This window comes from Eriocheir sinensis, chromosome 57 (genome assembly GCF_024679095.1).
Source record: "Eriocheir sinensis breed Jianghai 21 chromosome 57, ASM2467909v1, whole genome shotgun sequence".
Taxonomy (NCBI): Eukaryota; Metazoa; Arthropoda; class Malacostraca; order Decapoda; family Varunidae; genus Eriocheir; species Eriocheir sinensis.
Window position 1 is genome coordinate 2,515,986 of NC_066565.1, and position 26,793 is coordinate 2,542,778.

At 41.9% G+C, this 26,793-nt stretch overlaps 1 protein-coding gene and 4 long non-coding RNA genes across 10 annotated transcripts in view; 3 read left to right on the forward strand and 2 right to left on the reverse strand.

Moving 5' to 3' along the window:
• The window catches only part of LOC126984333 (uncharacterized), a gene marked incomplete at its 3' end in the record, with an annotated part of 35,234 nt that extends 22,702 nt beyond the window's left edge, over window positions 1–12,532 (forward strand). The window contains exons 2-6 of the mRNA XM_050837944.1: window positions 5,119–5,271; window positions 7,055–7,216; window positions 8,098–8,343; window positions 11,193–11,841; window positions 12,087–12,532. Coding sequence (XP_050693901.1) covers window positions 5,119–5,271; window positions 7,055–7,216; window positions 8,098–8,343; window positions 11,193–11,841; window positions 12,087–12,532 — 1,656 coding nt within the window. The remainder of the gene's footprint in view (window positions 1–5,118; window positions 5,272–7,054; window positions 7,217–8,097; window positions 8,344–11,192; window positions 11,842–12,086) is intronic.
• Window positions 12,533–12,544: 12 nt separating this feature from the next.
• Window positions 12,545–14,130, forward strand: LOC126984555 (uncharacterized). Of its 2 annotated transcripts, XR_007737014.1 has the most exons (3): window positions 12,545–13,382; window positions 13,666–13,810; window positions 13,953–14,130. It is a non-coding gene; the product is annotated as an uncharacterized LOC126984555 (long non-coding RNA). The 2 variants fall into 2 exon arrangements; XR_007737015.1 differs by lacking the exon at window positions 13,666–13,810.
• A 206-nt stretch (window positions 14,131–14,336) lies between these two features.
• LOC126984556 (uncharacterized) lies at window positions 14,337–14,782 on the reverse strand. Of its 2 annotated transcripts, none has more exons than XR_007737017.1 (2): window positions 14,676–14,782; window positions 14,337–14,460 (listed from the first exon to the last, which is right to left on the reverse strand). It is a non-coding gene; the product is annotated as an uncharacterized LOC126984556 (long non-coding RNA). The 2 variants fall into 2 exon arrangements; XR_007737016.1 differs by lacking the exon at window positions 14,676–14,782 and adding an exon at window positions 14,568–14,669.
• A 1,858-nt stretch (window positions 14,783–16,640) lies between these two features.
• On the forward strand, window positions 16,641–24,138 carry LOC126984559 (uncharacterized). The gene is made up of 3 exons (XR_007737022.1): window positions 16,641–16,980; window positions 22,031–22,148; window positions 23,630–24,138. It is a non-coding gene; the product is annotated as an uncharacterized LOC126984559 (long non-coding RNA).
• A 267-nt stretch (window positions 24,139–24,405) lies between these two features.
• Window positions 24,406–25,566, reverse strand: LOC126984557 (uncharacterized). 4 transcript variants are annotated; one of them, XR_007737020.1, is made up of 3 exons: window positions 25,347–25,566; window positions 24,812–25,214; window positions 24,406–24,553 (listed from the first exon to the last, which is right to left on the reverse strand). It is a non-coding gene; the product is annotated as an uncharacterized LOC126984557 (long non-coding RNA). The 4 variants fall into 4 exon arrangements; XR_007737018.1 differs by having other exon boundaries at window positions 24,736–25,214; XR_007737019.1 differs by having other exon boundaries at window positions 24,406–24,644; window positions 24,736–25,214.
• Window positions 25,567–26,793: the final 1,227 nt, after the last annotated feature.

The window sequence follows — 26,793 nt, forward strand, 5'->3', positions numbered from 1 at the left end:
TTGGTCACTCTCTACTTTTGTCTGATGTGGGAGCGGTGAGTTGCGTTTTTTTTTTTTCTTTTTTTTGCCGAGGAAAAAACGAAAATTAACGAGGAAGAAAGAATTAACAAGGAAAAACGAGAATTAACGAGGAAGAAAGAATTAACAAGGAAAAACGAGAATTAACGAGGAAGAAAGAATTAACAAGGAAAAACGAGAATTAACGAGGAAGAACGAGAATTACCGAGGAAGAACTAGAATTAACGAGGAAGAACGAGAATTACCGAGGAAGAACTAGAATTAACGAGGAAAAACGAGAATTAACGAGGAAAAACGAGAATTAACAAGGAAAAACGAGAATTAACGAGGAAAAAACGAGAATTAACGAGGAAGAACGAGAATTAACAAGGAAAAACGAGAATTAACGAGGAAGAACGAGAATTAACGAGGAAAAACGAGAATTAACGAGGAAAAACGAGAATTACCGAGGAAGAACTAGAATTAACGAGGAAAAACGAGAATTAACGAGGAAAAACGAGAATTAACGAGGAAAAACGAGAATTAACGAGGAAAAACGAGAATTAACGAGGAAGAACTAGAATTAACGAGGAAAAACGAGAATTACCGAGGAAGAACTAGAATTAACGAGGAAAAACGAGAATTAACGAGGAAAAACGAGAATTAACGAGGAAAAACGAGAATTAACGAGGAAAAACGAGAATTAACGAGGAAGAACGAGAATTAACAAGGAAAAACGAGAATTAACGAGGAAAAAACGAGAATTAACGAGGAAGAACGAGAATTAACAAGGAAAAACGAGAATTAACGAGGAAAAAACGAGAATTAACGAGGAAGAACGAGAATTAACGAGGAAAAACGAGAATTAACAAGGAAAAACGAGAATTAATGAGGAAGAACTAGAATTAACGAGGAAAAACGAAATCTCTTTTTTTTATCTAATTCAGTTTTCTTATTAAACATTACATACTTTTTTGTCTTGAATCGTTTTTCACATTAAATATTCTCTTCCTCGGTAGTTCTCGTTTTTTCCTCGTTAATTCTCGTTCTTCCTCGTTAATTCTCGTTTTTTCCTCGTTAATTCTCGTTTTTTCCTCGTCAATTCTCGTTTTTCCTTATTAATTCTCGTTTTTTCCTCGTTAATTCTCGTTCTTCCTCGTTAATTCTCGTTTTTTCCTCGTTAATTCTCGTTTTTTCCTCGTCAATTCTCGTTTTTCCTTATTAATTCTCGTTTTTTCCTCGTTAATTCTCGTTCTTCCTCGTTAATTCTCGTTTTTCCTTGTTAATTCTCGTTCTTCCTCGAGTCACCATTTTTCACATTAAACTTGCTCACTTTTCTCTTTAATTCAACATTTTTTCACATTCTCTTTTTGGTTCGTTTTTCACATTAATATTTTTTTTTCCTGTATTTCAACATTTTTTTCACATTCTCTTTTTGGTTCGTTTTTCACATTAATATTTTTTTTTTCCTGTATTTCAACATTTTTTTCACATTCTCTTTTTGGTTCGTTTTTCACATTAATATTTTTTTTTCCTGTATTTCAACATTTTTTTCACATTCTCTTTTTGATTCGTTTTTCACATTAATATTTTTTTTTCTCTTTATTTTAACATTTTTTTCACATTCTCTTTTTGATTCGTTTTTCACATTAATATTTTTTTTTCTCTATTTTAACATTTTTTTCATAACATTTTCTTTTTGATTCGTTTTTCACATTAATATTCTGTTAATTCTCTTTCGTTCAACATTTTTTTCATAACATTCTCTTTTTAAATCGTTTTTCACATTAATATTCTGTTAATTCTCTTTCGTTCAACATTTTTTTTATAACATTTTCTTTTTAAATCGTTTTTCACATTAATATTCTGTTAATTCTCTTTCGTTCAACATTTTTTTTATAACATTTTCTTTTTAAATCGTTTTTCACATTAATATTCTGTTAATTCTCTTTAGTTCAACATTTTTTTCATAACATTTTCTTTTTGATTCGTTTTTCACATTAATATTTTTTTTTCCTGTATTTCAACATTTTTTTCACATTCTCTTTTTGATTCGTTTTTCACATTAATATTCTGTTAATTCTCTTTAGTTCAACATTTTTTTCACAACATTTTCTTTTTAATTCGTTTTTCACATTAACATTTTTTTTCTCTTTAGTTCAAGTTTTTTTTATAATATTTTCTTTTCTCTTTTAAAATTTTCAGATAAACATTCCCTTTTTCTCTTTTTTTCAACGTTTTTGACATTAATAAATTTTTTTTTTTAATTTCTCTTCAATTCAATATTTTTTTCTGTTCAGTCTTATTTGCCTTTTAATTCAACTTTTCTTTGTTCGCATTTCACATTCTCTTTCTGTGCGTCTTAACTGCTCTCTCTCTCTCTCTCTCTCTCTCTCTCTCTCTCTCTCTCTCAGTGACCCCGGCAGCCTTGAAATATAGAGAGAGAGAAAAAAAGAAAGTGAAAGTTCTGAGTTGTTGTTTTTCTCTCCGTTTATGGTATGCAAGCGAAGAGAGAGAGAGAGAGAGAGAGAGAGAGAGAGAGAGAGAGAGAGAGAGAGAGAGAGAGAGAGAGAGAGAGAATCTATAGGAAAAAATAACAGCGGATGTGCAAAAATGACAATAGATGGAAGTCGTTAATTATATTGGCAATTAGAGAGAGAGAGAGAGAGAGAGAGAGAGAGAGAGAGAGAGAGAGAGAGAACGTAAGGTAAGGAGTCCACGAGAGAGAGAGAGAGAGAGAGAGAGAGAGAGAGAGAGAGAGAGAGAGAGAGAGAGAGAGAGAGAGAGAGAGAGAAAATAAGAACATAAGGAGTCTGCAAGAGAGAGAGAGAGAGAGAGAGAGAGAGAGAGAGAGAGAGAGAGAGAGAGAGAGAGAGAGAGAGAGAGAGTCGTGTTCGAGAAGCTTCGAAGCAAGAAAACGAGACTTAAGAGACCTTGTGAATCCTGTTACTCTCTCTCTCTCTTTAGTGTATACAATATCCCCTTGACACCGCACTACCGAGAGAGAGAGAGAGAGAGAGAGAGAGAGAGAGAGAGAGAGAGAGAGAGAGAGAGAGAGAGAGAGACTAGGCCGTGTGTGTTAAGATATTGTACAAACAGATAAGCAAACACACACACACACACACACACACACACACACACACACACACACACATGGCCTTCGCAACTTATAATGTGTGAATCTTGCTAACCAGAGAGAGAGAGAGAGAGAGAGAGAGAGAGAGAGAGAGAGAGAGACTTACGTGGTTAGGTTATTAAGTTTCGACATTTCCCATCCTGTTCCTCCTCCTCCTCCTCCTCCTCCTCCTCCTCCTCCTCTTATTGTTGTTGTTATTGTTGTTGTTGTTGTTGTTGTGCTTCGTCTTCTCTCTCTTCCTTTTCTCCTTATTATTTTTTTTTATATAATTTGTCCATCACCCTTGTAGTAGTAGTAGTAGTAGTAGTAGTAGTAGTAGTAGATGCAGTAGTAGTAAATAATGGAAACAAAGGAACAATAACAATAACAGTAAATATAGCTTCTCTCTCTCTCTCTCTCTCTCTCTCTCTCTCTCTCTCTCTCTCTCTCTCTCTCTCTCTCTCTCTCTCTCTCTCTCTCTCCTATTTATATCTATTCAGTATCACACTACCTCACTTTCTCCCTTTTCCACTCAGTCCAGCACCTTCATAACCACTTAGCAGGTAGATAAGGCCTTAAGCTCTCTCTACTTACCTTTTCGAGCAGGTGGGATAATTTTTAAAGGGCAAATTAAATTAAAATCAACAAAAAATCTAACTAGTAACCTCACTTTCTCCCTTTTCCACTCAGTCCATCACCTTCATAACCACTCAGCAGGTAGATAAGGCGTCAATCTTACCTCTACTGACCTATTCGATCATATGGGATAATTTTTAAAGTTCAAATTAAGCTAAAATCAAGAAAAAATAACAACCTTTATTTTCTACTAGACGCAACATCCAGCTTTGGATTGAAATATAGGATAGAGATAGTAGGAGGGAACAGAGTGTAGATTGCTGTCAGTAGCCTCAGAAACCTGTGTCTCGGTGAGGAAGAGAAGGTGAGGTTTAGAGGAGGAGAGATGGTGTTCCAGTCCCACAGAATAGAAATTAGAACGACGACCGCGAATGTTGCAGAAATTGATAAGAAAGAGGTTCGAGGAGTTATCAAGACACCTCTCTAGTGGGTAGCCAGAAGGGGAATCCTCCCTGGGGGAATTTGTGGTCCCCTCCCAGGCGGGGACTCCGAGGCAGAGTTTTTGTAAGCCATTTTGAATTTTGAATTTTGGGAAAAGGTGTAAGTGTTGTGTGAATGTAGTGTGGTGTGGATAGAGAGAGGATCTGTCTTTAGAGAGCATGCTGAACTGCTCTCCGGTGTTGGTGAGACAATAGGGAAACGGTTCGTGAGGACATGGGAAGGGTCTTTGGAGGGCTTCAGCTCCCTTCTCACCTCCCATATATACCTCACCGGGAGTGGCTTGCGCCCGTTCGGTAGGTGTCTTTCTACCTACTCCAGCCAGGTAGATAAACCCTTAATGTCACCTCCTTAACCTTTACAATCATATACGAGAACTCTTTAATGGCAAACTAAGCTAAAAACAACTTAAAAGCGGATACCCTCAAATACACCCCCCCTTTTTTTCCATTTCTACTCATTCTGTCACCTTCATATCCACTCACCAGGTAGATAAAGCCTTAATATCACCTCCTTAACCTTTACAACCATATACGAGAACTCTTTAATGGCAAACTAAGCTAAAAACAACTTAAAAGCGGATAACCTCAAATACACACTCCCTTTTTTTTTTCATTTTTACGCATTCCAGCACCTTCATATCCACTCACCAGGTAGATAAAGCCTTAACCTCACCTCCTTAACCTTTACAATCTTATACGAGAACTCTTTAAGGGCAAACTAAGCTAAAAACAACTTAAAAGCGGATAACCTCAAATACACCCCCCCTTTTTTTCCATTTCTACTCATTCTGTCACCTTCATATCCACTCACCAGGTAGATAAAGCCTTAATATCACCTCCTTAACCTTTACAACCATACAGGAGAACTCTTTTAGGGCAAACTAAGCTAAAAACAACAGAAAACTAACCTCATTATCCCCCTCTTTCCAGGCGTACCGCGGGGCCCGTCAGAACAGCAAGGTGGTCCAGATTGTCCGCCTGATCTGCGTGACCGCCGTGGTGCTGGCCCTCCTCACAGGCTTCTTCGTGCTCTCCACCCACTACCTGAAGGCCCGATCATGCTCCTGCGAACCCCGATCCCTGGTGAGTGCCGGAGGAGGCGGAGGAGGAGAGGGAACTGGGAAAAGAATGAACGGGCATGAAGGGAGGAAGAATAAGGAGGAGGAGAAGGAAATAGAGATAGAAGGAAGGGAGAGAAAAGGAAAGACGGAAGTAGACAAAAATAAGGAGGAGGAGGAGGAGAGGAAGAAGAGGAGGCCGGAGGAGTAGGGGAAGAACTGGAGGAGGAGGAGGAGGAGGAGGAGAGAAACTTACTAGGGAAGGAAGGAAGGAAGGAAGGAGAGAGAAATAAAAGAAGGAAAAGGAGGAGGAGGAGACGAAGAAGAGGAGGAAGAGTAGGGGAAGAACTGGAGGAGGAGGAGGAGGAGGGAAATTAACTAGGGAAGGAAGAAAGGAGAGAGAAAAAGAAAAAAGGAGGAGGAAGAGGAGGAGGAGGGAAAGTAACTACGGAAGGAAGGCGAAGAGAAGGAGGAGGAGGAGGAGAGGAAGAAGAGGAGGAGAAGGAAGGAAGGAGATGGAAAAAGAAGGAAGAAGAGGAGAAGGAGGAAAAGTAAATAAAGAAGGAAGGAGACAAAGAGAAGAAGAAAGGAAGGAGACAGAGGAGGAGGAGGAGGAGGAGGAGGATCTAGAAAAGAAAGAAGGGAAGGGAAGGAGAGAGTAAAAGAAAGAGAAAGGAGGAGGAGGAGGAGGAAGAGGAGGAGGAGGAGGAGGAGGATGTTGGCAATACTTTCAACTTTCACTTATGCTTTCGTGGAAGAGGAGGAGGAGGAGGAGGAGGAGGAAGAAGAAGAAGAAGAAGAAGAAGAAGAAGAAGAAACTAGGAAAAGAAGGAAAAGAACATATTGGAAGAAGACAAAAAGGAGGAGGAGGAGGAGGAAGAGGAAGAAGAAGAGGAGGAGGAGGAGGAGGAGGAGGAAGAAGAAGAGGAAGAGGAAGATCAAATAAAGAAAGAAATAATAGAAGAGAAAAAAATAGGCGTGTGATGTTGAGAGAGAGAGAGAGAGAGAGAGAGAGAGAGAGAGAGAGAGAGAGAGAGAGAGAGAGAGAGAGAGAGAGAGAGAGAGAGAGAGAGAGTGGGAGAGAGAATGTTTTGTAATCGAACCCAAATATTTAGGAGGAATGGGGTGAGAGAGAGAGAGAGAGAGAGAGAGAGAGAGAGAGAGAGAGAGAGAGAGAGAGAGAGAGAGAGAGAGAGAGAGAGAGAGAGAGAGAGAGAGAGAGAGAGAGAGAGATATATCAGAAGTGAAAGTTTTGCGGAGGAAGGACAAAGAGAGGTTAAAGGAGGAGGAGGAGGAGGAAGAAAAAGAAGAAGAAGAAGAAGAGGAGGAGGAGGAGGAGGAGGAGGAGGAGGAGATAGGTATGATTTGTTTGATAATAATAATAATAATAATAATAATAATAATAATAATAATAATAGTAACAGTAATAATATTTTTTTCTTTTTTTTTCCATTTTATTTATTTTTTCCTTCCTTCCTTCATTCCTTTCCTTCCTCCCTTTCCCTCTTCTCTCATCTTTTCTCTCCCTTCCTCCTTCCCTCCCTTTCTCCCTCCTTCCCTATCCTTCCTCTCTCTCTCTCTCTCTCTCTCTCTCTCTCTCTCTCTCTCTCTCTCTCTCTCTCTCTCTCTCTCTCTCTCTCTCTCTTCTCTTCCTCCTCCTTCCTTCTCTTCCTCCTCCTTCCTTCCCTCCTTCCTTCCTTCCTTCTAATCCTTCCTCCTTCCTTCCTTCCTTCCCTCCTTTCTCTCTCTTTCTCCCTTCCTCCTAATCTTTCCATCCTTCTTCCTTCCCTCCTTCCCTCATCCTACAGGACTCCGAGGAGGGCCGGACAGCTCTCCTTCAGGCTGGCTTCCTTCACCCCATCCTGCCCCCCAACGCCCAGCCGCTGGTGAAGGAGAAGGAAGAGGAGGCGAAGGTTAACACTCTGGATGCTGGGGATGACACCGTGCTGGGAGATGAAGGGATGCTGAAGGTGAGAGGAGGAGGAGGAGGAGGAGGAGGAGGAGGAGGAGGGAACATGAAGAGGAAAAGCATAAGGGAAGGAGGAGGAGGAGGAGGAGGAGGAAGAAGAGGAGGAGGAGGAGGAGGAGGAGGAGAAGGAAAAGAAGGAGGAGGAGGAAGAAGAGGAGGAGGAGGAGAAGGAGAAAGAGGACTAATGTAGCAGAAAAGGAGGAAGAAGAGGAGGAGGAGGAGGAGGAGGAGGAAAGATGAAGAGGATGAGCATAAGAGAAGGAGGAGGAGGAGGAAGAAGAAGACGAAAAGGAGGAGGAGGAAATTTGGAAAGAAGGAGTAAGGAGGAAGAAAGGGAAGGAGGAGGAGGAGGAGAAAGAAAGGAAGACAAGGAAGAGGAGGAGGAGGAGGAAGACAAATAGAAGAGGAGGAGGAGGAAGAAAAGGAAGAACAGAGAAGTAGGAATTAAAAGGAAGAGAAGAAGAAAGGAAGGAGGAAGGAAGGAAGGAAGGAAGAGGGGAAGGGAGGGAGGAAGGAAAGAAGGAAGGATGGAAGGAAGGAAGAGAAGGGAGGAAGGAGGGAAGGGAGAGGAGGAAAGAAGGAGGGAAGGGAAAGGAAAGAAGGAAGGAGGGAAGGAAGGAAGAGAGAGGAGGGAAGGAAGAGGAGAAGGGAGGAAGGAAAGAAGGAAGGAAGGAAGGAAGGGAAGGGAAGAGAAGAAGAAAGAAAGAGAATAGGAGGAAGGAAAGAAGGAAGGAAGGAAGGAAGGAAGAGAGGAGGAAAGAAGGAAGGAAGGAAGGAGGAACACACACACACACACACACACACACATCATCTAACCCTAACCACCCCCCTCTCTCTCTCTCTCTCTCTCTCTCTCTCTCTCTCTCTCTCTCTCTCTCTCAGGAAAAACAACAGCAACAACAGGAAAAACAACAGAAAAAACAAGAAGAAGAAGAGCAACAGTTGAAGGCGGTCCTGGAGGAGGTGGCGAAGGAGGTGGAGGAGGAGGAGGAGAAGCTGGAGGAGGAGCTGAGGAGGGAGGAGGAGGACGAGGAGGAGGCGCTTCAGGACATCCTCCAAGCCCAAGCGGAACACATGAAGAAGATCCGTCTTCCTATTGACCTCATTCTCGGCAACAATCCCGCCCTGGTAAGACACAGAGAGACACATAGATAGATAGATACATAGATAGACAGATAGATAGATAGATAGAAAGTTAAATAGACAGACAGGCAGAGAGATAGATAGCCTAGATAGATAGTTAGTTAAATAGACAGACAGGCAGAGAGATAAATAGATAGATATATTGATAGAAGGTTAAATAGACACACAGACAGATAGATAGATAGAGAGTTAAATAGACAGACAGGCAGAGAGATAAATAGATAGATATATTGATAGAAGGTTAAATAGACACACAGACAGATAGATAGATAGAGAGTTAAATAGACAGACAGGCAGAGAGATAGATACATAGATTGAAAGTTATATAGACAGACAAGCACACAGATAGATAGATAGATAGATAGATAGAAAGTTATATAGACAGACAGGCACACAGATAGATAGATAGATAGATAGACAGACAGGCAGTGAGATAGATAGACAGACAAACAGACACCTAACTTAACCTAACCTAACCTAACCAGCCTTAACATTTTCGAGTACCTGTTTTTAAATGCCCATAATCAACCCCGCCCTGGTAAGACAGATAGATAGATAGATAGATAGATAGATAGATAGATAGATAGTTAAATAGACAGACAGGCAGTGAGATAGACAGACAGACAAACAGACCAAACTTAACCTAACCTAACCTAACCAGCCTTAACATTTTCGAGTACCTGTTTTTCCATGCCCATAATCAACCCAGCCCTGGTAAGACAGATAGACGGATAGATAGATAGATAGTTAAATAGACAGACAGGCAGATAAGAGATAGATAGACAGACAGACAGACACCTAACTTAACCTAACCTAACCTAACCAGCCTTAACATTTTCGAGTTCCTGTTTCTTCATGCTCATAAACAACCCCGCCCTGGTAAGACAGATAGATAGATAGATAGATAGTTAAATGAATAGTCAAATAGACAGACAGGCAGTGAGATAGACAGACAGACAGACACCTAACTTAACCTAACCTAACCTAACCAGCCTTAACATTTTCGAGTACCTGTTTTTAAATGCCCATAATCAACCCTGCCCTGGTAAGACAGATAGACGGATAGATAGATAGATAGTTAAATAGACAGACAGGCAGTGAGATAGATAGACAGACAGACAGACACCTAACTTAACCTAACCAGCCTCACCAATTTTCGAGTACCTGTTTTTAAATGCCCATAATCAACCCCGCCCTGGTAAGACAGATAGATAGATAGATAGATAGATAGATAGTTAAATAAATAGTTAAATAGACAGACAGGCAGTGAGATAGACAGACAGACAGACAGACACCTAACCTAACCTAACCTAACCAGCCTTACCAATTTTCGAGTACCTGTTTTTAAATCCCCATAATCAACCCCGCCCTGGTAAGACAGATAGATAGATAGATAGATAGATAGTTAAATTAATAGTTAAATAGACAGACAGGCAGTGAGATAGACAGACAGACAGGCAGTGAGATAGACAGACAAACAGACACCTAACTTAACCTAACCTAACCTAACCAGCCTTACCATTTTCGGGTCCCTGTTTCTTCACGCCCATCATAGAATTTTAAGACAGGAAATTATATATATAGTCTAATGCCTCGTTTCAAAGGGATGTCTGTTTGATTGTCTAATAAGTCTTTCCTCATAGGGCAAGTTTTTTAACACGTGAAGCATTTTTGTCCTTCTCTGCACCGATTCCAACACTCTGAGAGGCATTCAATAGTAAGGTGGTCAGAACTGTACCCCATGTCGAGAGCTCAAATTAACCCAGTAGCAGCGGGGACCATGGTTCTTAATGGTCCCTCTAAGCAAGAAAAATGAGAAAAAATCGCTCACACAAACCATTTCATAATATATATCAACCCATTTGTGATCAGTTTATGTATCATCTATTTTGGGGGGTTTAAATCATGGCACAAATTTGGCCCGTCGCTGCTACATGGTAAAGCCACAAATTTGGCCCATCGCTGCTACACGGTAAAGCCACAAATTTGGCCCGTCGCTGCTACACGGTAAAGCCACAAATTTGGCCCGTCACTGCTACACGGTAAAGCCACAAATTTGGCCCGTCGCTGCTACACGGTAAAGCCACAAATTTGGCCCGTCTGCTACACGGTAAAGCCACAAATTTGGCCCGTCGCTGCTACACGGTAAAGCCACAAATTTGGCCCGTCGCTGCTACACGGTAAAGCCACAAATTTGGCCCGTCGCTGCTACACGGTAAAGCATCAAATTTGGCCCGTCGTTGCTACACGGTAAAGCCACAAATTTGGCCTGTCGTTGCTACACGGTAAAGCCACAAATTTGGCCCGTCGCTGCTACACGGTAAAGCCACAAATTTGGCCCGTCGCTGCTACACGGTAAAGCCTCAAATTTGGCCCGTCGCTGCTACACGGTAAAGCCTCAAATTTGGCCCGTCGCTGCTACACGGTAAAGCCACAAATTTGGCCCGTCGCTGCTACACGGTAAAGCCTCAAATTTGGCCCGTCGCTGCTACACGGTAAAGCCACAAATTTGGCCTGTCGTTGCTACACGGTAAAGCCACAAATTTGGCCCGTCGCTGCTACACGGTAAAGCCACAAATTTGGCCCGTCGTTGCTACACGGTAAAGCCTCAAATTTGGCCCGTCGCTGCTACACGGTAAAGCCTCAAATTTGGCCCGTCGCTGCTACATGGTAAAGCCACAAATTTGGCCCGTCGCTGCTACACGGTTAATGCTGAATATAGCTTGTGTGACTGTTTGTGTGTGTGTGTGTGTGTGTGTGTGTGTGTGTGTGTGTGTGTGTTCATCTCAGCCTCTGTTCTCCTCATTGATTAACTCCCCCCCTCCCCCCCCCAGGCCGGCCGCGAGGTGAACTGCGAGGTAGAGCGTCGCCAGATCCCCGTGGCTCCGGGCATCGTGTCCCAGACCATCTTCGTCACCTGCAGGGACACGGATGACGACCCCAGGGACGCCGCCAACGGACAGCCGGGCGGCGACGGACCCTTCCCCCTGCCCCCCCTCTCCCAGCTCACCCCCCCCAGGCCCCTCCGCCCCCGCCAGGGCCCCCCGATGTCCCTCCTGGCGCCCATTATGAAGATGCTCACCTCCCGCCCCGGCCCACAGCCCCGCCTCGTGCCCATCTCCGTCCGCGGCCCGATGCCCTTCATCCCCCAGGGCCGCTCCTCCCCCAGGGTCCCCTTCCCATTCCCCATGTCCAAGCCCCGCATGACCCCCGTGGTGATCCTCCCCCGGGCGGGTCCCCAGGAAGGCCCCTCCGATAGGATGCTCCCCAGACACCTCCAGCCCATGGTCCGCCTCGCCCCCAGGGTCATCTCGCTCCCTAGGCCTGACCCCAGTAACCAGGGCCCCGTCTCCCTCATGGGGCTGCAGCGTGGCGCTATGCCCCTCCCCCAGGCCCGCCCCCGCGCCCCACCCCACCCCGTCAGCCTCTCCTCCCCCCCCTTCCCCCAGCGCCCCATTCCCGCCGCCTTCCTCCCCTTCAACGGTGAGTAGAGAGAGAGAGAGAGAGAGAGAGAGAGAGAGAGAGAGAGAGAGAGAGAGAGAGAGAGAGAGAGAGAGAGAGAGAGAGAGAGAGAAAACCAATATGACAGACAGGTGTATGTGTGTTTGTGCGTGTTTATAAGTCTATGTGTACGTTTATTGTATGTATGTATGTATGTAGTGTGTGTGTGTGTGTGTGTGTGTGTGTGTGTGTGTACGCTTCAGCCCCTAACCCCCCCTCCCCCCCAGCCATCTCCGAGCCCCAGACCCGCCCCCAGCCCCGCCCCGCAACCCACATGGAGATGATCGCCCCTCGCCAGGAGCCCCAGGACCCCACGCCCCCCAGGATGGACTTCGGACCCCCCCGCGGGCACACCCTCATCAACGGGGCCCCCCAGGACTCCCCTCAGGCCCCCCCAAGGTCACCCCCCCGCCTCATCACCCTGCCCAAGGCTATCCGTATCCACACTCTCCCCCGGGAAAGCCTAACCCCCCCTTCTCCCCATTTCCCCCCCCAGTTCCCTCCCCAGTTCTCCCCCCAGTTCCCTCCCCAGTTCCCCCCCCAGGACGACAACCAGCCCCCCCAGCCCCCCCGCTTCGCTCCTGAGCCCCTCCGCAGCCCCAACCCTCCTGAGCTGAACCACGAGGCTGAGGTCATCTCCGCCCCCCAGTCCCAGGGCCCCCCAGGTGACATCCCTCCTCCCCGCCCCCACCGCAAGCACCACCTCCTGATGGTTAACTAAGACCCCTCTCTCCCTTTTTTTCCCTCCCTTCCCTCCCTTCTCCTCTTTTTTCCTCCACTCCATATTTTTTCCCTCCCTGTATTTCCCTCCAAATTTGTTCCTTCACTCCCTTCCCCCTCTCTCTCTCTCCCTCCCCTTTCTTTCTCTCCCCTTCCTCCCTTCCTCTTATCTCCCTTCCTCTTCCTCCCTCTTTCCTTCTCTACCTGTTACACGTTCCCACACCTGTTAATTAGGGCAGACAGACGGACAGGTAAAGCTCCACGTATGTAAGAAACCATAGGATGAAAAAGAGAATTAATTAGTAATGATGATAAATGTTGGATAATTAGCATAGTTATTAGAGTTTTGTTTATGTTTAATTACCAAAGTTGTTATGTGTTTTTTGTGTAATTATCTGTTATTATTGTTGTTATTATTCTCTACGGATTGTGGTTGAGATTGTTATTGTTTGCTTATAATGTGAGTGTTGATTGTGTTTCATTATTATTATTATTATTATTATTATTATTATTATTATTATTATTATTATTATTATTATTATTATTATTATTATTATTACACTCACACAGCCATTAATTCTATAAGTTCCCTAATTACTAAAGATCCTCGTTGAAATAAATTATACCAAAACAACACCAAAAGCTAAATCTGTCGTCTGTTCTGCAAGAAATAAATAAAAAAAACTACAAAAAAAAACATATATATATATCAAGAGAATCCATTATCAACACATCCAAGGGCTTCCATCTTTTGTACTGAAGAAGAAGAAGAAGAAGACGCTGAGTAATTATATAAAAAAAAAGTCGAGTTATTGATAAAACTACAAAATAAATCAATAAACAAATATATATATCAACAAAACCCATTATCAATACATCCAAGTGCTTCCATCTTTTGTACTGAAGAAGAAGAAGAAGAAGACGCTGAGTAATTATATAAAAAATCGAGTTATTGATAAAACTACAAAATAAATCTATAAACAAATATATATATCAACAGAATCCATTATCAATACATCCAAGTGCTTCCATCTTTTGTACTGAAGAAGAAGAAGAAGAAAACGCTGAGTAATTATATAAAAAAAGTCGAGTTATTGATAAAACTACAAAATAAATAAAATACAAATATATATATCAACAGAACCCATTATCAATACATCCAAGGGCTTCCATCTTTTGTACTGAAGAAGAAGAAGAAGAAGAAGACGCTGAGTAATTATATAAAAAAAAAGTCGAGTTATTGATAAAACTACAAAATAAATTATAAACAAATATATATATCAACAAAACCCATTATCAATACATCCAAGGGCTTCCATATTTTGTACTGAAGAAGAAGAAGAAGAAGAAGACGCTGAGTAATTAATAAAAAGTCGAGTTATTGATAAAACTACAAAATAAATCAATAAACAAATATATATATCAACAGAACCCATTATCAATACATCCAAGGGCTTCCATCTTTTGTACTGAAGAAGAAGAAGAAGAAGACGCTGAGTAATTATATAAAAAAAAAGTCGAGTTATTGATAAAACTACAAAATAAATAAAATACAAATATATATCAACAGAACCCATTATCAATACATCCAAGGGCTTCCATCTTTTGTACTGAAGAAGAAGAAGAAGACTAAATAATTAAAACAAAAATCGAGTTATTGTTATCATTGTTATTTATTTTATCAACGTAAAGTATATGTATATCTATTTATCAGAGACTTTCAGCATTCCATTGTTTTGCCTGGTTCAGAAAGTGTATCGTGAGAGTATTAGAAACCTTAAGATATTTTAGTATTTTTTCTTTTTTTGTGGATGTAAAGAATGAATTTTAAACCCCCGTAAGTGTTTTTCTGATCTTTTTTTTTTCGTGAGTATTAGAAACCTTAAGATATTTTAGTATTTTTTCTTTTTTTGTGGATGTAAAGAATGAATTTTAAACCCCCGTAAGTGTTTTTCTGATCTTTTTTTTTTTTCGTGAGTATTAGAAACCTTAAGATATTTTAGTATTTTTTCTTTTTTTGTGGATGTAAAGAATGAATTTTAAACCCCCGTAAGTGTTTTTCTCATCTTTTTTTTTTTTTCGTGAGTATTAGAAACCTTAAGATATTTTAGTATTTTTTCTTTTTTTGTGGATGTAAAGAATGAATTTTAAACCCCATAAGTGTTTTTCTCATCTTTTTTTTTTCGTGAAAGTATTAGACACCTTAAGATATTTCACTATTTTTTCTTTTTTTGTGGATGTAAAGAATGAATTTTAAACCCCATAATTGTTTTCCTTATCTTTTTTTACATGATTTTTTTTTTATTTATATGAAAAGATTTTTTTTTTTTTTTTTTAAGCCTGTTGCATTTTTTCTTTTTTTTTATGTAAAGAAATAATTTTAAACCCCATAATTGTTTTCCTTATCTTTTTTTTTTACATGACTTTTTTTATCTATATGAAAAGAAAGAAATTGTTAAGCCTGTTGTATTTTCTTTCTTTTTTTTTCAATGTGTTTTTTTCTATGTTGACAAAATGAAGGGAATTAAGCCACATTTTAATTTTCTTTTTTCATTTTTTTTTTTTTTTATTCCCTTAAGAAAAGACAGAATTTTTACCTTCATATAAGTAATGTGTTTTTTTCTGCTATTTTTTTCTTTGTTTGGACGAAAAAAGAAAGAATTTTAAAACCCACAATTGAGTTTTCTTTTTTTGTTATTTTTTTTCTCTCTGGGCCAAAAAAGAAAGAATTTTAAAACCCACAATTGAGTTTTCTTTTTTTCTGTTATTTTTTTTTCTCTCTGGCCCAAAAAAGAAAGAATTTTAAAACCCACAATTGAGTTTTCTTTGTTCTATTATTTTTCTCTCTCTGGACAAAAAAAGAAAATTTTAAAACCTACAATTGAGTTTTCTTTTTTCTGTTATTTTTTCTTTCTCTGGACAAAAAAAGAAAAAAAAATTGAAACCCACAATTGAGTTTTCTTTTATTTTTATTATTTTTCTTTGGACGAAAAAAAGAAAGAATTTTAAAACCTACAATTGAGTTTTCTTTTTTGTTTTTTTTTTCTTTCTCTGGACAAAAAAAAATTAAAACCCACAATTGAGTTTTCTTTTTTTTATTATTTTTCTTTGGACGAAAAAAAGAAAATTTTAAAACCTACAATTGAGTTTTTTTTGTTCTGTTTTTTTTTCTTTCTCTGGACGAAAAAAACAAAAATCCACAATTATTTTTTTCTGTTAGTTTTTTTTCTTTCTGTAGTAGACGAAAAGAAAGAAAATTTAAGATCCCGATAATTGAGTTTGTTTATTTTCTGCCTTTCCAACGGTACCACCAATATATTTTCTGTTTATTTTCCCAACGATAACTACAATATATTTTCTGTTTATTTTCCCAACGATAACTACAATATATTTTCTGTTTATTTTCCCAACGGTATCTACAATATATTTTCTGCCTTTCCAACGGTAACCCCAATATATTTTCTGTTTATTTTCCCAACGGTAGATACAATATAATTTCTGTGTATTTTCCCAACGTAGCTACAATACTTTTTTTCTGTTTTCTCAACGGTAGCTCCATTTTTGTCTCCGTTTCTCTTCCCGTCTGCCTCGGTAACCTATAGTCTGAGCTTCCCCAAGTCAACACACACACGCACACACACACACACACACACACACACATAGCTATATATTTCTACGGCCACTATTTAGATGCGAAGAGAAATACAGTTATATACACAAAAAAACAATCTGTATTTTTATTAACCTTTTTTTGAGAACTTACAACAAGAAATACAGGAAAAAAAGACGCATTTATCCACATTTATCCATGGAATACGAATGATGGTTGGTTGAATTGCGGTAGAATGGTATTGGATGTTGGTAGTATGGTTGGATGGGTGATGGTTAGCGCCCGGTAGATTGTGGTAGAAATGGTGGTTGAGTGGAAGGATTTGGTTTGGGATTTTGGGTTATTGAGTTGAAAAAGTTGAGAAAGTGGAGTTTTTATTTTTATTTTTTATTTTTAGGCGAAATAAAAATGGTTCCTGGTTGATCGTTCGGGCTGGGATTCGAACCCTGGCTCGTGTATTCGAAGCTAAGGGCGAGCTAACCACTACACCAAGGAGACGCCTGAACGAACACACTAAAGGGAATCTGTATCTTCATCCATCAACTCAGTATCTACAGCAAGAAAAGGATAAACAAAAAATACTAATGATAGAAATTTTACAAGCCGAGTCGACGGTGGCGCCATCAGCTGAGCGGCGGCGAAGCAACGAAACAGTGGTCAGTCTGGAGCAAACCATCACAAGGGAAGGACGTCTCGCTACCCGGCTCCCGTTTCTACCTTAAAATCCACCATTCCTACATACCTTTTCCCCTGTGGCTCTTAATCACTTCAATCTACACTCATTAAGACAGGTGAGTGTATACTGGACTCGTTCTAAGGTGAAATAATGGCATATATGATAACTGGTGATCAGGTAGTTAGCTAATTACGTAATTTAAGGTGTTTAATTAGCTTACCTGTGTGTTATTACCTGTGTTGTGAGGGTGGGATGAGGAGGAGGAAGAGGAGTGTTGGAGGAGGAGGTAGAGGAAGGAAGAGGAAATTTAAAAGGAAGAGGAGGAGAAGGACGCCTGAAGGGGAAGATTAGAAGGAAGAGGAGGAGGTTGAGGGAAACGAAGACGAAGAGGAGGAGGAGGAGGGGGAGGTTGGGGAAAGGAAGAAGAGAGGGGAAGAGAGAGAACAAGGAGATGAAAGAGGATGGGAAGAAGGGAACGGAGGAGGAGGAAGAGATGTGGAAAAGAAGACGAAGAGGAGGAGGAGGAGGAGGAGGTTGGGGAAAGGAAGGCAGAGGAGGAAGGGGGAAGAGAGAGAGAGAGAGAGAGGGGGGGGGGAAGGAAGTTGGAGGGAAGAGAGAGAATGGGGGAGATGGGAGGAAAGAGGAAGAGAGGAGGAGGGGGGAGAGGAGTGTTGGAAGGAGAGGAGGAGGAGGAGGAAACATGGAAACATGGACTAGCAGGCAGCAGAAAGCCTGTTGGCTCATTACTAGGCTGCCTGCGTTCAGTGATTTAATCAATCCGTTTGCCACAGAAGTGGCTTGCAGGGAAGGATTAAAGCACTTGTGTACCTACTCTTGGGAACGTTCAGTTCACTCCTGTTGCAGCAAAGTGGCGATCAATGCGTTTCTTGAAGGAGTTGATGGTCTCTGCGCTAACCACTTCTGCAGGAAGGCTGTTCCAGTGGCGAACAACTCTATTCGAGAAGTAACTCCTGCCGATGTCGGTATTGCATCGCTTTGCTTGAATTGTTTTTCCGTTGTTTCTTGTTCTCAGGTTAGTTTGTAGCGTGAAGAGTTTGGAGTGATCAACGTTGCTGAGCTTGTTCAGGTACTTAAAGACTTGTATCATGTCTCCCCGCAGGCGTCTCTTTTCCAACGTGAAGAGGTTGAGTCGCTCGAGTCGTTCTTCATAGGGTTTCGTCCTCAGTGATGGTATCATCTTCGTGGCGCGGCGCTGTACTCTCTCAAGTAATTCAATGTCTTTCCTGTAATTAGGAGACCAGAATTGCACGGCGTATTCCAGCGAATTATACAAGGATAACATAACTCCCGGCGTCTTGTATTCGAAGTTCCTCGATATGAACCCAAGCATTGTATTGGCTTTCTTACAGGCGGACTTGCAGTGTTTTGTTTGTTTCAAGTCACTGCTGATGGTGACCCCGAGGTCTCTTTCCTCTTGCACAACATGTAGTGGTTCGCCACCCATGTGGTATATGTGGTTGCTGTTTCTGGATCCGATATGCATTACTTTACATTTGGTAGTGTTGAAGGACATCTGCCATTTTTCTGACCACCGAGTGATCTGGTCCAGGTCTCTCTGGATAATTTCGCAGTCTGCCGTCGTGAGGGCCTTCCCACCCACCTTTGTGTCGTCGGCAAATTTTGAAAGATTGGATTTTAATCCTAGTTCTAGGTCGTTGATATATATGATGAAAAGTATGGGTCCCAGCACTGACCCCTGTGGCACTCCACTTGTGACCGGGAGCCACTCGGAGGCCTGTCCGTTGAGTACAACTCGTTGTTTTCTTTCAGTGAGCCAGTCTTTGATCCACGCTGTCAGATCGTCGCCTAATCCCGCCGACTTGAGTTTCTTGAGGAGTCTTTCATGTGGCACTTTGTCAAAGGCTTTCTGAAAGTCTAGATATATAACATCGCTGGGGATATGATTATCCCAGTTTTCATAGATACCTTGGAAGAAGTCCAATAAATTGGTTGGAGGAGGAGGGAGAGAAGGAAGCAGAAAAATAAGTATTAACCCCAATGCTTGTCACGTCAATTCTAATTTACAACAACAACCAACAAAAACACATCGATCAACCCATAACATCAGCCTCTAGTGTCTATGAGCGGTTATATATATACCAAAAGACAGGTGGGATAGCATTGTGTTAACCCAGAGAGACTATTTATGATGTGCGTGCGTGTGTTTGTTCTTCACTCGCCGCCGGTTCAGTCTCGTCCGAAGCGGGTTCGTCGTTTCGAATAGATGCTTCGCTAAAAATTACGTTGTTAGGGGAAATATCGTCTGGTTTTATCGATTATTAATACTTTTATTATCGATCATTGTTACATGTTTGAAGTCGTCTGTCTTTATTCTGTATTTCATTATCTTTTTCTAGGTATTTCATGTAAGGTCTGATTAGGTGCTTAATGCATTTCGTGACTGTTGATGAAAGGAAGGTGGAGGAGGAGGAAGAGAGAGAGAGAGAGAGAGAGAGAGAGAGAGAGAGAGAGAGAGAGAGAGAGAGAGAGAGAGAGAGAGAGAGAGAGAGAGGTTGGGGAAAGGAAGGCGGAGGAGGAGGAAGAAGAAGAAGTGAGAGAGAGAGAGAGAGAGAGAGAGAGAGAGAGAGAGAGAGAGAGAGAGAGAGAGAGAGAGAGAGAGAGAGGAGGAGGTTGGGGAAAGGAAGGCGGAGGAGGAGGAAGAAGAGAGAGAGAGAGAGAGAGAGAGAGAGAGAGAGAGAGAGAGAGAGAGAGAGAGAGAGAGAGAGAGAGAGGAGGTTGGGGAAAGGAAGGCGGAGGAGGAGGAAGAAGAAGAGAGAGAGAGAGAGAGAGAGAGAGAGAGAGTGAGAGTGAGAGAGAGAGAGAGAGAGAGAGAGAGAGAGAGAGAGAGAGAGAGAGAGAGAGAGAGAGAGAGAGAGAGAGATGGAAGGAAAGAGGAAGAGGAGGAGGTTGGGGAAAGGAAGGCGGAGGAGGAAGAAGAGAGAGAGAGAGAGAGAGAGAGAGAGAGAGAGAGAGAGAGAGGAGGGGGATGGAAGGAAAGAGGAAGAGGAGGAGGTTGGGGAAAGGAAGGCGGAGGAGAGAGAGAGAGAGAGAGAGAGAGAGAGAGAGAGAGAGAGAGAGAGAGAGAGAGGGGTGGGGGGATGGAAGGAAAGAGGAAGAGGAGGAGGATGGAGAAAGGAAGGCGGAGGAGAGAGAGAGAGAGAGAGAGAGAGAGAGAGAGAGAGAGAGAGAGAGAGAGAGAGAGAGAGAGGAGGGGGATGGAAGGAAAGAGGAAGAGGAGGAGGTTGGGGAAAGGAAGGCGGAGGAGAGAGAGAGAGAGAGAGAGAGAGAGAGAGAGAGAGAGAGAGAGAGAGAGAAGGAAAGAGGAAGGAGCAATGTTACCACGCCCAACACAAGGCTGAGGAGGGCGTGAGGCGAGGAGTGTTTTATTTCTGTCCTTGGGGAGGCTGTGGGCGGGTGGGTGGGTGAGGCGCAACGTTGCCAGATTCTCGTACTCAGCCTCCCATGTTTCCCGATATCCGACCCCAAAAATGCCTCCTCGACCCCAATACCCCCCTGCATACATAGTTATCGTTAAAATGGTTAATTATATTGGTGTTTTCGGCAATAGCTATGGCTCAGAAAGTGGTATACATGAGGCTCTGAGTACGATAATCTAGCAATGGTTTGGAGGCGTGAGTCAGCGTGTGGGCGGCCTTGCACACACACACACACACACACACACTCCCCCGGCCTTGCGATGTCCCCGGCAGGCTATGGAGGGGTGATATATATATATATGGCTAATCCTCCGCCTGATGGTCACTCTGCTGGGGGGTATCTGGGTGACTGGTTAACGCACAAACACACGTACATTGATTCCTCTTTTTCTTCGTTTATTCCTTCCTTCCTTTTATTTCCTTCTTTCCTTTTTCCCTCTTTCACATACAAGTATCCGGCTGACTGGTTAACACACAAACACACACACACACAAGTATCTGGCTAACTGGTTAACACACAAACACACGTACATTGATTCCTCTTTTTCTTCGTTTATTCCTTCCTTCCTTTTATTTCCTTCTTTCCTTTCTTCCTCTTTCACATACAAGTATCTGGTTAACACACAAACACACGTACTTTGATTCCTCTTTTTCTTCGTTTATTCCTTCCTTCTTTTTATTTCCTTCTTTCTTTTTTCCCTCTTTCACATAGAAGTATCCGGCTGACTGGTTAACACACAAACACACACACACACAAGTATCTGGCTAACTGGTTAACACACAAACAAACGCACATTGATTCCTCTTTTTCTTCGTTTATTCCTTCCTTCCTTTTATTTCCTTCTTTCCTTTCACACACAAACACACATTTCAAGGAGTCCCATCTCGCCGGTCATGTTCGCTCCCCGGCGCCAGTGAATCCCTTCCCTGGTCTGTATTCATAAGAGTGGGAACAGTAACCACTCCTATAATGGTCAACTGAAAGAATCCGGCCTGAGTGGGATCGAACAAGGCCTCGAATCGCCGCCCAGTCAGACCGTGAAGCCTGGCAGCGCAGCGTTCTAACTGGTTGCGCCACGGAGAGGTGCTGCGTGCCCCTGGTGGCTAATATCATATACCCCGCCTCACAGCACACAACGCACACTATAACAGGAAGGCCAGACACGGAAGAACACACTCGTATTTACCTGTTTTGATTTAAGGCATGGTAGAACACTCATGGAAGAACACACTCATGGTAGAACACAACACTCATGGTACAACACTCATGGTAGGTACAACACTTATGGTAGAACACACTCATGGTACAATTGACAGGTTTCGATTCAAGTCACTAGTTAATGGATTTTTATTTCCCGTGGATATTCAGACCTCACGTGCAGCCCCTATAATATGCTTGTCCTTAACCCAAATGAAAACCGACATAGAAGCTAATGACCACCAAGCCTTTGCATTTCTACATTAGTGAATATCAAAGGGAAGGAATTATCAGTCAAATTAAATATATATATCCAAGGAGTGTTGTATGCTTGAAGTTCGTCTCTCCTTATCCCGTATTTCATTATTTTTTTTTGTATTCCATGTAAGTTACGTAAGCAGAGAGATTAGAGTTAGAGTAGAGTTACAGTAGAGTTAGAGGGTAGAAGTAGATAAATGAGTGTTCTACCAAGAGAGTGTTCGTGTGGTTAATCTCTCCCCCTTTTCCAGGACCTGTAATTGTAATGGTGGACTCAGCGATGGATATGTGGCACCCAAGTGGATCAAGGAGTATGTGGAAGAGCTAGCTATGTGGAGGCGTGGACGGAGAGACAAGTGATATTTGAAGGTGGGTTATGACAGTCTCTTTTTTTCTCTACTTTTCTACCCTCTAACATATTCTACGCTTTTTAATTTTTTCAACTTTTTGTTGCCCTTGAGTTGGTCTTTGCGCTGTAATAAAAAAACTGCCAACCGTTTATTTCTCTATTCTACTAAGCTGGATTATGACGGCTTCTCTCCTTTTTGTACCAACTACATACTCTAATTCTGCTCTAACCTTTTATTTCTCTTCCTCAACCTTCCACACGAAGTATATAGTGACGGCTTCTCTCCTTTTTGTACCAACTACATACTCTAATTCTGCTCTAACCTTTTATTTCTCTTCCTCAACCTTCCACACGAAGTATATAGAATAGTTAAACTGCTCTTCACAACTACCCTAAGGTAATATTAATGTCAGTAATGGAAGCACATCACTCTCCAAGGGTCTCCATCTCTTGAACATTCCCCGGAGACTTTTATCACCAGCCCACTGCAGGATAAAGGGCATTCCCAATGTTTTCTTCCTCTGTCTGGTGTTATAGTGTACTTCATCCTCCTCGTGTAAAGGTCTAATTCCACCTGGTTATCAGTGCCCCAACTTATCCTACAGTTCCCGGTTGCTTCTCTGTTGTCCAACATCTGTCACCAGTTCTATGCATGATTTATAATCTCTCGAAGTCCATGTGTTACTCTAATTTCTTCAATACTTGTAAGCAAGGCTGTGAATGTTCTGTTCTGGAGATAGCTTTGCCCTGGAAAACTGACAGCTCAGGCTCATCACCCCAGAGGCTTAGGCACATGTTTCAATGCAGATTCTGCTGCAGATGTGTATCCTTGTCCTCCACATCCTGAGGAGCTTCTGAGGAGTGTCTTTGGAGACGACCCACCAAGTGGCAGGAGCTGAACTGGTAGCAAGATGGATAAACCCCAGACCACCCATCAACCTGGACTCAGTGGATTCTCTGATTAAAGACAAGCCCCAGGAGGGAAGCATGGTGCCACTCATGCCCACACCAGGCCATGATGTAAGAAACTACTCAAAATACAGAAACTACTCAAAATACAGGCAGGATAACAATCTAGTTGAGGAGCAGACACTATTCTTCTAGTTGGTCTGTATTTAGGTCAAAGGGCACCAAAACTTAAATACACACCCCACCGTCACCTCCCAGATGGAGAACTCTCTCCTTGCAGTACAAGGAGCCAGTACCATATGTGCACTACAGTAGGACGTGCCAATCTGATCACTAAAAGATTCAGCTTGTGTTGTCCCTTTTATGTGGACAGAGCTGCTGGTAGGTTGATAGGCATGGCTTGAATTTATAATTTTATTATCAGTGTTACAATACTTCAAAGAGTCTCCGGGAAACAAGTGCTCAACATCCCGCAGGAAAAATTTATTAAAAAAAAAAAAAAAAGAAAAGTTGGAAAGTCTAGGACTTAAAACTTTGGCTGCTTAGTACTAAAAACAATTAGCACACAAGTCTGACAGGAAAGTTTTGGCAGGAGACGAGGCACTGGAGAGCTGCAGCAAGGAGGACCAGGTGGTGACGAAGCAGGTGTCCAGCACATGTCCCGGAGAGCTGCTGCAGGGAGGGCCGGAGGGCGGTGACGAAGATGATGTCCACGACGCACCAAGCAAGCCGGCAGCTGAAAGAAGAACAGCATTTGTACCAGACATACGGAAGGTGACGTAAAAGGGACAGCCTGACCAATATTGTAAAGCAAACTCATTAAATGTCGCAAAAAGAATCACCCATGAAATCTAATCTTAAAAAATCTTTCAGCTGCTGGCCGCCCCTGCTGTACTGCAAGTTATGCTGCCACACCACTGTACACTAGATTCAAGGGTAACTAAACCACTCGATACATTACCAACCTTAACTTTAATTAGGCAAAAGTAGCTTAAACAATACATTACCAGCCTTCACCCCACTATCATTAAAACAGTAGGTCTATATCTTTCATTTCCTAGGCCTAAGCACTCACTCACTTTTACCACTCAATACATTACCAGCCTTTCACCCCACTATCATTAACCAAAACAGGCCTATATCTTAATTTCCTAGGCCTAAGCACTCACTCACTTATACCACTCAATATATTACCAGCCTTCACTCTACTATCATTAACTAAAACAGGCCTATATCTTTAATTTCCTAGACCTAAGCACTCACTCTTACCACTCAATACATTACCAGCCTTCACTCTATCATTAACTAAAACAGGCCTATATCTTTAATTTCCTAGACCTAAGCACTCACTCTTACCACTCAATACATTACCAGCCTTCACTCTATCATTAACTAAAACAGGCCTATATCTTTAATTTCCTAGACCTAAGCACTCACTCACTTACCACTCAATATATTACCAGCCTTCACTCTACTATCATTAACTAAAACAGGCCTATATCTTAATTTCCTAGACCTAAGCACTCACTCACTTACCACTGAATATATTACCAGCCTTCACTCTACTATCATTAACTAAAACAGGCCTATATCTTAATTTCCTAGGCCTAAGCACTCACTCACTTACCACTGAATATATTACCAGCCTTCACTCTACTATCATTAACTAAAACAGGCCTATATCTTAATTTCCTAGACCTAAGCACTCAATACATTACCAGCCTTCACCCCACTATCATTAACTAAAACAGGCCTATATCTTAATTTCCTAGACCTAAGCACTCAATACATTACCAGCCTTCACCCCACAATCATTAACTAAAACAGTAGGTCTATCTTCATTTCCTAGACCTAAGCACTCACTCACTAATCACTTTCTGCCACCTTAAACCAAACTATATTTTATCCAGTCACTCCATTTTTTCCTCTGACCAATCATTTCTTCCCTGTCCCTTAATCTTTCTACCTTTTATTTAGTCAGTCAATTTCCTGTTTCCTCACCTTTATGTGGTCATTCAGTTTGTTCCCTTACCCAATCCCTATATTGTCCTCCTGAAGCTTATCTCCCCTAATCTTCCACAATGCCCTTCCATAACTTCCTAAATTCATCCTGTCCCCTCAATCTTAGCTCTCCTAATCTTCCATAACTTCCTATATTCTTTCTAGTCAATCTCATCCTGTCCCCTCAATCTAATCTCCCCTAATCTTCCACAATGCCCTTCCATAACTTCCTAAATTCATCCTGTCCCCTCAATCTTATCTCTCCTAATCTTCCATAACTTCCTATATTCTTCCTAGTCAATCTCAACCTGTCCCCTCAATCTTATCTCTCCTAATCTTCCACAATGCCCTTCCATAACTTCCTATATTCTTCCTAGTCAATCTCATCCTGTCCCCTCAATCTTATCTCCCCTAATCTTCCACAATGCCCTTCCATAACTTCCTATATTCTTCCTAGTCAATCTCAACCTGTCCCCTCAATCTTATCTCTCCTAATCTTCCATAACTTCTATATTCTTCCTAGTCAATTTCAACCTGTCCCCTCAATCTTATCTCTCCTAATCTTCCATAACTCTTATATTCTTCCTAGTCAATCTCAACCTGTCCCCTCAATCTTATCTCTCCTAATCTTCCATAACTTCTATATTCTTCCTAGTCAATCCTTTCCTGCCCCCTCAATCTTCTATACTATTTTCCATCACTTATCTTATTCCACCACTTGCTACGCTTTCACGGTCCTCTTGTTCCATGGACCACTAATCTACAATACTCTGGTACCGTTACTGCAAAACCACTGCTATAAGTCTTGTGGAATGAGACAAGTCCTTCAGTTTTTTCCACATAATCTTTCAAAGTCCTTTAGTTTTTATCCCCCTAATCTTAAACACAGTCCTTCCATAACTTCCTAGTCGTTCGTTGTCCAAACCTCTCCTGTCCCCTCAATCTCTACTACCGTACATTCAATCATCCTAATCTTATACCACCACCTCCTATGCTGTCACCATGTACCACTGACCCACAATACTCAAGCACCATTACTGCAAAACCACTGCTACGCTAAGTCTTGTGGAATGATGGAAGTCTTGACAATTCACCAAGACCACAAGTGATTGAAATGGCATGTTGATAGTCAGCCTCATATTTAATGGTGATGTTTAAGAGTGATTAATTGCATTTGTTAGAAGTTTTGCACAAATACCCCAAGAAAACTAAACGGACTGACCTGAGCTTGCTGAAGAAGTGAATCTCATGCTTTCCTAAACAGACTGTCCTGAGCTTGCTGAAGAAGTGAATCTCATGCTTTCCTAATTGTAAAGGAAACTAAGGTTGAGTAAACAATTTGACTTTCCGAAATAAAGCTTTTGAGACAACAGCATTTCATTCCCCTTTTAAGAAAAAACTACACGGACTATTGAACACCGAGGACTACAGAAACAAGTCTAAGCCCTGTCAAGCCCTGTCAATCTACCCTGGTCCCCAAATATTAGGTCCCTATTGCCAAGAGTTTGATACACCAGGTAATCTTTCACCGGTGGGCACAAACAGTCCTTCCAAGTCATAACAAAACTTACATTATCAAATCCCATTCTAAACCCAGTCTCCCTTCCCTTGGTTAATAGTCCCCCTAAGTCATTCTGAACCCTCACTTTTCCCTGTTACTGATCCATTCTAAACCCTAGCAGTCTTTAGTAACCAACACCCCTAAGTTATCAAACCCTACCTCACTTTTCCCTGTTACTGATCCATCTAAGTCAT